The following is an 11,057-nucleotide window of genomic DNA, read 5'->3' on the forward strand; positions in this document are numbered from 1 at the left end:
TTATGCAAACAAATGACAGAACAATTCATAACAAAATTCCATGGGTCTTAAATGAGCTCCGTACCAATTAGTTAAAAAGACAACGAGTTGCAAAAGTAAAATGATATCATAGTAACTATAACAAAGCCATTCATTATTTGCATGTAAATGAATTTTAAGTTTACAAGTTTTTCTATATACAGAGATATCATAACATAGTTCCCAAATGCTTGCTTCATATATAGAGAACACAAGATATACATTGGAGACATTCTATGAAAATAGGCTGATTGAAGATTTTCATGGAGGTTGTCACATTGAATCAATGTCATCGACATTAAGCCAGTCACTTGATTCCTTGTGGGTGCCTACCTGCCCGGATCCAACATGCTTCGTTTCTATGGTGTTTGTATCCTTGTCTGAATCACCAGAACTCCGGCTAAGCTGAACCCAATCTCGGGAATCTTTAGTCGAAGAGTCAGAGCTTGATGCAACCTTCTTATGATATACTGGCACGTCCTGGTCGTCATCCTCAAGATCACTAAATGATACGTCCTCGTCATTCCCAATAGGGATGTTAGTTACACTAACACCATCAATCTCAGGAGTCTCCTCCTTCAACCAATCATCTCCATCATCCACGTATATGTCATCAAAAACTTTGGAAGGACCAGAGTGGGGATGTTCAACTCCAGTTCGCAAGGGTGTTTCCTCAATGACAGGCTTGTCTACAACTTGAATTTCCACGTTCTTAATTGGATGCTTATCGGTCTCAACATCGGGCACCATTAAGGACGGGGCGGCACTATCAGGGGGTTTCTGAAGAAAGAGTGGCTCAGATTGATCTCTGGGTGGCACAGAGAGATGCTCCTCATTTGATGAATCAGAAGATCCTTTTGAACTAGTAGAGATGTTTCTAGATATCTGAGGTTCCATCTGTACCTTGGGTCGTTGTTGTAATTCATGAAGTTGTGCTCTGGCTTCTAGGATCTATATATATGGTCATACAAATTTCAATTAGTCATGCAGACTAGGAAACAGCAACTTAGATAATTATAGCAACCCTGATGTCTAGTTGGAAAATATTACATATATAATCACCAAACCAACATTTGATAAACTGCTTCCTATATAACAAAGTACCCACAAGGACAAGAAAGCTAATTTTCCAAGTCAAAAGAAAATTTTATTTCTCCAAAGAAGGAAATACAACTACGAACAAGGCTAACATTTCAGCATCATGGCCATTGCTTTCTTCTTTCAACTGAGAAAAAATCAGCCAAGCTTTGAAGCCAGCTACTTGATGAATAGTCAAACGCATATGGCTAGAGCATATCCACGACAGGCTAGACTATTTTTACATTAACAATAATTGACCATTCAACAGACCAAACCCTTGACTCTTTAACTTTGATCGTCTGAAACCCTCGAGAATCTTGAAATTAAGGAAGAGAATTTATCCTAAAGGATCATCTCTTACCTGTTACATTTGTTCACTTCACTAAAACCCAGAAAGTAGAGTGAGCAACAAACCAGTAGTATGGGCTCGTGTCTCCTTTTAAAAGAACAATTACACCATCTGGCATTATCGAGCCTGGGAAAAGGGTATTTTAATGGTATAGCAAAATTGAGGATAACTCTGAATTAGGAGACTAATGTTCTAGCATTAGAGGTTATAAGGCGGCTGGAGAAGGGCAAAACTCCTATGCAAAGACTGTCATCTTTGGCTTTCAACTCGAGGGGAAGTTGAGGGAGATGTGTAAGGTACAGGATCAGGTGTCGTCAGGGTTTCATCTTGAAGGATGGTAAGGCATGGAGTGGACCATCGTGAGCCCCATGCCATTACATGGAAGTTCCAAGGGATAACAAAAATAGCATACTAGCTCGCCTCTTGGGTAAGTGAGATGAAATTAAGCTTGATGTCGTCCCTAGTAGGATGGCTAAAAAGGATAGGACAAAGGAAGGGAGGTCTGAAAGCACTAAAAAACATGTTCTCTCAATCCAAGCTAAAGAATTTTTCTTAAAAAACTAATAATAAATAATTGGGGGGGGGGGGTCTAAATCTATAATATTTTCAACAAAATGAAATTAAAGCAAAGAAGGATCCTATAAAGACTTTTTTAAGGAGGAAACAATAGATTCCATTGATAAATGTTAGATTCAAAAGGAAGGGAATACCCCCACCACCAAAGGTGAACCACAACGACACCAATTACATCCACTTCTCGCCTCTACGTTATTGAGTTTTTTCCAATGAAATTTATGTCTGTTCCGTAACGCTTCATGTTTAGTTTTTGTTTATTTCTTACTTGGTTCCTTCATGTAAACTGTGAACGCTCTTAGACTTAATGAAACTTAATAAAACTACAATTCCTTTTCTCACTTAAATGTGACCATTACTTATCCTATGCAAATCTCCAACATGTTCACGACGTTAAACGAACAATTAGAAAAAAAGGACCCTGTAAATCAAGCATCTAGAGCACGATTTATTTATAACATAGTTAAAACGGACACTGCCCAAATTAGAGTTTTCATGCTTCCACGAAGTCCCCCTCCAACAACCCTATCTGAATTGATAGGTCTAAGAAAATAGTAGGTCAAAGAGTTTTTTGGTTTTCATTTTATCTCATACATATTTCTAATTTAGGATGATTATACACTCATCACTAACTGCGATTTTCCATTTTACAATTTTCTCTGGTGATCTCCGAGCAGAAGAATACATATACTCCACAGTCATTCCATCATAGATATAAAAATATATACTCTTAGAACTCAAATTTTCCAATAGCATCCCTATCTACCATATTAAACTAAAATTCGTCCCCGAAGGCTCAATTTCTCCATTCGGATTTCTATAACCAAGGACGTTGATAAAATATTTGATGGGAATAAAAGTTTACTATTCCAGAAGAACACCAAATAGAGGTACTGCAAAACACATTGTCTTTTTCCTCTACCTCACCTACTTTAAACTACAACGCAACAAATGAGTTACCTAGAGGGACCCAATGATCTCATATACAAAATATTCCTTCCCCTTCTCATCACGTACTAACTAGGTAGTAGTTGTTTTCTGACTCCTATTGTCTAAGGCTTTCCCCTTTTTGTTTCTCCCTCTCAAATTTTCATTTTTTCTCAATGAAAGCTCACTTTTCATACATGAGCATAAATAAGTTTGCACATTTGTCATACTAAAACTACAAAAGTTTTGTTTATCTACATAATAAGCATCCAAAATTTTAAACCCTTAAAAATTAGATAATGAAAGAATTCACCCGTCGAGTGGCATACACAGGAATAGTATAAGGTCCGAACTTACTTGGGGTGTTGACAGAAGTTCAGCATCGTGCTTGCTAAGTCTAGGATGCAAGAGTACAAAGTAGATCATCCAAAAGCAATCTTCGCTCATGTATTGAGGACAAAATTCAATCCTCAAAGCAGCCAATCTTGGAACAAGATGCTCAACAGCTAAAGCATGTTCTTGCTGGGCATCAGATAACTCCAGATCTATTTACGAGTAACCAAATATGAAAATATGTTAGTCTAGAATTAATGTCAGTCTGCTGATAAATCTATCTAGACATGAAAGAGTGAGGCAACTAATAAGGTTAACAAGAAGTATTATTGCTAATGAATAAGAGAAGCTCAAGATATTCGGCCAGAAGCACGTCCGTAATATTTCACTCAAATTTTAGATAAACTACCTGAATATATTGACATAATACCATGCTACGCATCGAAGATTTCTATCCAGAAAAAAGAAACATTCAATTGAGCAACGAAGAAACTATCAGATGGAAAACGAAAGCTACCGTCAGAATCGTCGTCATAAGGAAGAGGAAAGTCCAACCAGGTCTCAGGATGCAGGACGATATTCCTCACGAATATCAGGACCTCCTCTGTTACACCAACCGCACTTCCCACATCATAATTCTCCAAAGATTCATCTGATCCAAACTGAAGGAAATTGGAAGCAATCTTGGAGATCTCCGATACAGTCTTGGTGTTCGACAGCTTCGAGATCCCAGTCCTAAACTTCCCGCTAATTTCCGCGAAATCATTGCGAATCCCAGCAATTAGATCTTCTTCAGACAATTTAGGACTAGATGGATTGTCGGTTGCTGATTTATCAAGCAGTTCATTAGGTTTTGAATCAGAGACTTGAGAATGTGAAGCAGAATGTTCCGGCGGAGGGGCGAGGAAAGAGGCGACACCCCAGAAATTGCGGGTTAGGGTATTTTTCAGCTCGGACAAATCCTCTTTGACGCCTCTAGCAGTAGGAGTCGAAGAAGAAGAAGAAGACGACGACGATGATCGAGAGGGAGAATCTGTCTGGTGGAATTGATCAGATATGGAATCGGAGTTGAACGGTGATTTGGGGTTGCCACCGGCATTCACGTCATCTCCATCATCATCATCAAGCTTCAACGAATTCGCAATGGATCTTGCCAACCACGACATTGTTTATCCAAATGCAGAAGCTGAAGACGATCGAAGCTTGGAAAGTGGGAACTGAAGGAGCTTCCTCAATAGAAGATGACTTCTCGGTGTTCAGTTTCTTCTTCCATCGAAACCAAGCCAGTAGGCCATTGTCCATCAACGACGTCGTTAAACCAGTGTCTGGGCCTGCACATGGCCCACGTTGCCCATTACCGTTTCAGGGCCTCTCTTTCCAACCCAAACCAATCATACAGCCAATAAAAAAATGTTTATTTTTTGTTTCTGTTTTTTTCCTTCTTTAAATTAAGTACTTTTGTTTTCTGTTTTAAATTCTGTTCTTGTAACAATAATACGCTGTTATTCTTTTCCTATGTTTTATGATACGCTGTCGCTTCACATTTATCTTTCTTCACTGCATAGCATAAATTAATATCTTTTCTAAATAATAAATTTTGAGTAAATCATATTAACTTGAATATATAAACCAATTAATTAAAGTTTTCTAAATAAAAGTTATAGAAATTGAGAGAAATTTAAATAATATTGAAACAACCTGCAGAAGGTACCCATGATCTCCGCATGTCTGTTATTTTGATTACATTACCAAGCACGGTCGGTGTTTAATTTTCTACATTATTTGAAACAGAATTTAAGAATTATAATCCGTAGATCTAAATTGCATCGAAAATGGCAAGGCTTCCGGGGCTCAGAGCAGGGAAGGAGAACCAATTTTTGTTGAAGGGCGACAAATTCAGCTCAAGAAAGCTGCCACCGTCGAACGCCTCATCCAGCTTCACCGGCGACGGATGAAGAAATGGGGTGGCTTCCACGGCGGCGGCGGAACCTTGGCGGGGGGCGATATGAAGAGGCGGCGGAGCCATTTTTTGGAGGCGTGGAGATGGAAGCTCAGGCAAGCCGGTGAGTTTCTGAACCAAATCTTTGAATTTAAGTGAGTCCACTTTGTAGACCCTGGGGCGAGTAGGTGGCAGTGGCGCAATCGCCGGCTTCTTCCAGGGTTTCGATATTGACTTTCGAACACAGAGAAGATCATTGGAATAGCTTGAAACTTCTGTCCTCACGTGCTCCGATTGCCCATTTCTTTGAGCCAAAAAGCTGGAGGAAGACGAAGAAGAAGAAGAAGCATAAGCACAAAATGCCTCCATATCAATTGGGTAAGTATTAGCAAGATAACAGATGAGTTTCTTAAAATCCAAGTAGCCTACTGAGCAAAGAAACCTGAAAAGCTGCCATTTATATACAGATTTTGAAACACCCCAAAAACGGGGGCGTTTGAGTAAGAAAACAAAGTCAACATTCAAATATCTTGCTTTTGTCAGATTTTCATCCAATCTTAACCCATGGGCTCCAATTACTTGAGCCAAAAAAAACACTCCCACAATTTAGGCTTTATATGTTACTTGAACCAAAACTGTGTGGATTGAGACAAATGAGGTGAGAATTCTTGTACAAATCAGTATTATGCTAATAAATCCATTGCATTACATATTAAAACTCATCTAATCATCCTGCAAATTTTTGATATTAGTTGAATCATATCGAACCCTATTATATAAGTACAGTGATAAATTTTAAATTGTTATCGTTTTTCGATCATTATTTTTTATAGTTTGTAATTCGACATTAACCCTATAAGATGCAAGGCATTGGTTTGACTTCCAATTATTGTTAAATTTATTGAATAATTGAGGGTCGCCCCCTACGATAGCGTATTGATCAAGTGATTTTACACAATGATTGAGCAAAATTCAACGAACGCAAATTTTAAAATTAAGTAATAGTGCGTGTGGAAGGCGCTGCTGCGAAGGTTCAGCTGGAGAAGGCTTTAACGCATGAACAAACCAGACCGGTCAGCCGCCTCTCTTTTGTCCTTTGCCGACACAGCTTCCTTAACAATCCGAAATGGCTTCTATTTTTATTTTATTTTTCTCCTTGTAAAATTGGATTTTGGAGCTTTGACCCTCATAGAAACGGGATTGAATTCTCTACTTTTATTTCTTCATGTATTCTCCAACAAATTTGTATTTTAAATGCATATTAAAATTTAAATTCTTGAAATAAAACTAGAGTATTCAAAGTTGAGTGTGGTTATTTATTTATATTTTATTTTATTTTATTTTCCAATTTCTTCTTTTGACCAATCCCGTGAAGTTCCTGCGGGCTATTATTCCAAGTCAATAGGCATGGGACAGAAGATGGATAAGATGGGACGTTATTTAATAATATATCAACCATCTTTTTATATCATATCTACATAATAAAATAATATAAACTTTAATATAATTGCTTCAAATTGTGGGCCTTGGGACTTTTGGGCCTGTTGGAAACAAGGGTGCTCCAGATTACCGATCCCCTTCTTGTTCACACCAAAAGCCCATTAAAAACTATTTGGGCCGTCTGTAATCTCACCACATAAGGCCCACTGTGTTTGGGCTTCGTAGTGATTCATGTCGATATCCGAACGGATTTTGTAAAGATTCAATTTAACTTTTTTCCCCTTTCAAATAATTAGCGCACCAACGTTACTGCACTTACCCTTCAAAAATTATCTTCATAAAATACTTTACCCACAGTTGTTTTCATTTTCTCAAGTAAAAAATGATAATAATCAGTGATTTTGCGAGAGCTCAAAGCTACCTTTAAAAAACTATAGGATAAGGAGGAAAACAGCTAAACTCGGCAAGAAATGGTCAACCTTCATTGCTTCTTTAAGGGGCATTTTTATTGTTTAATTGTCGTCCTTCATAGGGTTGACCTATTAAATATGATTAAATTAATAAATCTAATATCTTAATATAATTTAAATGTCAAATATTATGACTTATTCATTTTGAATTTATCATCAAAATCAATTTCATTATATATAAGATAAGAAGTTGTCGGTAGTGATTCAAATAAAATAAATTAGAAGAAATGAGTTCCAAAAATGTTTGCATGCATCTTATACTGAAAAATAAATATTTAAAGTAATAATAATAATAAATAGATAAAGAAACAAAGGCTCTGTTTTGGAATTTATTTTTCTTAAAGAATTAAACTTTTGGATTATAGCATTTTTGTCCACATATAACTTCAATTAAAATTTAATTTGATCGCGGTTTATTTTCAATGGTATACAAAGTCAGAGTAAGATTGAGATTAAAAATAAAAAATGATACAATTAGTTTAATTAGATTACAGCGATGTATATTAATTAAATAAAAAGATGCATTGTTTCTCTTATATCAATATATACACGTAAACCCAACACTGCCACCATTCTCAACTCGAAGTTTCTCAATCCCCGGCGATCCGATTCTCAGACGCCTACGGCGGCGAGTGCCAAAAAGTAACAATTATGGAGCTAAAAAACGGCGGTGAAACGAAGAAGACTAGCGGAGGAAACAAGTTGAGGCAATTTGTAAAAGCCTCCGCCCGGCTTCTGTCAAAAGTCCGAGATTTTTACATCAGGAATCTGACGGACTGTTCCAACCAGCTCGATTACGTGATGGCGCTGAGCGGACCAGTCGGTCAGGTGCCGATTCATCTGCCTAAGAGCTACAGCGTGGGGTCCACTGCCTCCAGTCGCGGCGGTGGCGACGACTACGGTGAGCTTCTGAGGGCGGCCTCGACCCGAAGCTTGGAGAAGAAGGTGGAGCCTGATTTCGAAATTCAAGCGGCGAGGAAATCGCCGATGGCGGAACCGGGAATCATGCCGAGGAGTCGGAGCGTGGGGATTGGGAGAATCGATGAGGAGAAATCTTATGAATTTGAAGAGGATTTCAAGGCGGGGAATACTTGTGCGTATCCCAGAAGCAGAAGCTACGCTGTTCATAGAAGAAGGCGGGTGTAATTGAATTCAAAATTAAGCCCAAACAGAGTGAAATTCTTGGTCCATTCAATTCGTGTTAGAATTATAAATATGGTGTTTTTGTATTTCTATTAAGAATTTATTAAATTTCAAGAAATAAAAGGAATTTAACAAATATTAATTAAATGCAAATTTAGGGTTGATTAATATTTTCATCCATTTGAAATCAAAATTAATGATCATGTAAAAATAAGTGTTATTTGTAATAATTTAATATTTTTCATGAAACGGAAAATAAGCAATCCCAATTCAAGAAAAGCTGCAATTAAGTTTACATCATTTTGAGTACAAATTATATATATATATATATATATATATATATATAATCCAACTTTTGAAAATTAAAATTCCTATTTCCATAAATCAAAGTCTAAATTATTTGGTGTTCTTAAAAAAAAAAAAAAATTAAATTGACTATTTCTATAAATCAAAGTCCAAGTATATAGATTTCATATGGATGTATGACACCCAAAATGTGATTGGTTAAAGCTTCTATAATTTTTATATTTTGTTTTAAAATTATTTCAAAAATTAAAGGTAAAAGTAGAATATATAGAAGGAGAATTTAATATGAATATTCATATTTATTTCTATACTCATAAATCAAAGATTATTAAAATAATCAAAGTTTATAACTAAATTTAAAATTTATGTTCACATAGTCCCTAAGATTTGGAAATAATAAATTTAACCGTAAACTTTGGATTTTTTTTTATAATTTATAGATTAATTACACATAAATTTATATTTATATTTAATAGACAATTCACTTTTTAAAAATTGGAAGACTCACCGACTGCAAGCAGAAGTTGAAAGTTTATTAAATAGAAAATTATTTGTATTAAACTTATAATTTAAGAAATAATATAATTTGTACCAAAAAAATGATACATTGACTCAATTTGTATGCTCCTTTGACATGATTACCCTCCAAGCGTCAATTGAGAAATGTTTCTTTGAGCTTGCAAAACCCTGAACCCTAACCCTAGCGCTCTGTTCCCGCTTCCTTCTGCAATCCAAGCAAATTACCAGCATCCTCTCTTACCATGGCAGAGCTGAAGCTTTCGGAGAGCCGAGACCTAACGCGAATCGAGCGCATTGGGGCGCACTCCCACATCCGCGGCCTTGGCCTTGATTCCTCCCTTGAACCACGGGCCGTCTCGGAGGGAATGGTTGGCCAAACCGCCGCTCGTAAATCCGCAGGTGTCATTCTTCAGATGATCAAAGAAGGAAAAATTGCCGGTCGGGCTGTTCTCCTCGCTGGTCAGCCAGGTACTGGCAAGACTGCAATTGCAATGGGCATGGCTAAGTCCCTTGGCCTTGAAACTCCTTTCGCAATGATTGCCGGCAGTGAGCTCTTTTCTCTGGAAATGTCCAAAACTGAAGCCTTGATGCAGGCCTTTCGTAAAGCTATTGGCGTCCGAATAAAGGAAGAAACCGAAATAATTGAAGGAGAGGTCGTTGAGGTTCAAATAGACAGGCCAGCGGTTGCCGGGGCAGCGTCGAAAACCGGGAAGCTTACTCTGAAAACGACGGACATGGAGACTGTATATGATTTGGGGGCGAAGATGATTGAAGCATTGGGAAAGGAAAAGGTGCAGAGCGGCGATGTTATTGCTATCGATAAGGCATCCGGAAAAATTACTAAGCTAGGGAGGTCCTTCTCTAGGTCCAGAGATTACGATGCAATGGGTCCTCAGACAAAGTTTGTGCAGTGCCCCGATGGCGAGTTGCAAAAGCGGAAGGAGGTTGTGCATTGTGTCACGCTCCATGAGATAGATGTTATCAATAGCAGGTTATTCTACATTCCCTTCAAAATTTAAACCATTTTACCGAATTATGGGTCTTGAAATCGTCCTTCTCGTATAATGATTGATGTCTGCAAATTATTGGCACTTGTGATGGTAGGATTGAAATATTTTGAAAGGTTTAGTTTGTTTAAAGTTAGAAGTAATTGAGAATCGGGATTGTGATATCGAATTCCCTTTGATGGTTCATGAAGTTCTCGTTTGCTGAATTGTTATTGCGAACTATGCAACGGGGTGGTAACAGCAATGCATTATTTTTCAGCTATATGACCAAAACCACACTAATATATTGCAGCTGGATGTTTTTGCGTAGTGGTTTGGTTTTATTGTATGGATTTTTTCTTCTCCAAAAGGGGGAAAAACTAAACTAACGAAGTTTTAAACTTTATATATGGTGATTCAGCTTCTGCATCTTACATTTTTTTTTTTTTTTTTTTTTTTTTTTTTTTTTTTTTTTTTTTTTTTGTNATTTTGAGATTTGAATTGATTACTTGATTATTAAAGCATTGATTTTAGTGACCTGTAATTATTCATATTAATACTCGTCTAATTTGAGTGCAAAGCTTTTGTTAGGTATCAGGTCCATGGACATAAAATATCATCGACGAAGAGGTCAGGAGTTCGAGTTCGAATCTGACTAAATTAGTAAATCTTATTAGCAATAACGGGTTGATTTTAAGATGATTGAAGGGTGGCTTTAAGATGATTTTAAGATAAAGACTTTATATTCGACTCTTTTCAAGTTAAATTTAGACTTTTGAAGTTTACTTACCGCGAGATATATTGGCAGCTGCAGATCATTTGATTGGACTGAAATTTGGAATGGGTACACTTGACGATATGAATCATTTGAAAAATAAACGGATTCGTTCTGTCGCCGATCTCTTACAAGATCAATTCGGATTGGCTCTAGTTCGTTTAGAAAATATGGTTAGAGGAACTATATGTGGAGCAAT

The 11,057-nt window shown here is 37.0% G+C and overlaps 4 protein-coding genes across 5 annotated transcripts in view; 2 read left to right on the forward strand and 2 right to left on the reverse strand.

Annotated features, from left to right (window-relative positions):
* Positions 1–106: 106 nt before the first annotated feature.
* On the reverse strand, positions 107–4,654 carry LOC111497061. The gene is made up of 3 exons (XM_023147683.1): positions 3,798–4,654; positions 3,305–3,492; positions 107–969 (listed from the first exon to the last, which is right to left on the reverse strand). Exons 1-3 carry the CDS (start codon positions 4,444–4,446, stop codon positions 292–294), a joined length of 1,515 nt encoding a protein of 504 aa, XP_023003451.1. The 5' UTR covers positions 4,447–4,654; the 3' UTR covers positions 107–291.
* Positions 4,655–4,947: 293 nt separating this feature from the next.
* On the reverse strand, positions 4,948–5,699 carry LOC111497090. The gene has a single exon (XM_023147726.1). It carries the CDS (start codon positions 5,586–5,588, stop codon positions 5,097–5,099), a length of 492 nt encoding a protein of 163 aa, XP_023003494.1. The 5' UTR covers positions 5,589–5,699; the 3' UTR covers positions 4,948–5,096.
* A 2,081-nt stretch (positions 5,700–7,780) lies between these two features.
* LOC111497419 lies at positions 7,781–8,275 on the forward strand. The gene has a single exon (XM_023148203.1). The coding sequence runs from the start codon at positions 7,781–7,783 to the stop codon at positions 8,273–8,275; it is 495 nt and encodes a 164-aa protein (XP_023003971.1).
* Positions 8,276–9,207: 932 nt separating this feature from the next.
* The window catches only part of LOC111497147 (ruvB-like 2), a 4,951-nt gene continuing 3,101 nt past the window's right edge, over positions 9,208–11,057 (forward strand). For both annotated transcript variants that reach the window (XR_002720570.1, XM_023147820.1), the window contains exon 1: positions 9,208–10,088. Coding sequence is in view for 1 of the 2 variants with exons in the window: in XM_023147820.1 (XP_023003588.1) it covers positions 9,340–10,088 (749 nt within the window). In the remaining variant the exon portion in view is untranslated. The remainder of the gene's footprint in view (positions 10,089–11,057) is intronic.

This window comes from Cucurbita maxima, unplaced genomic scaffold (genome assembly GCF_002738345.1).
Source record: "Cucurbita maxima cultivar Rimu unplaced genomic scaffold, Cmax_1.0 Cma_Scf00023, whole genome shotgun sequence".
NCBI classification, from domain to species: Eukaryota; Viridiplantae; Streptophyta; class Magnoliopsida; order Cucurbitales; family Cucurbitaceae; genus Cucurbita; species Cucurbita maxima.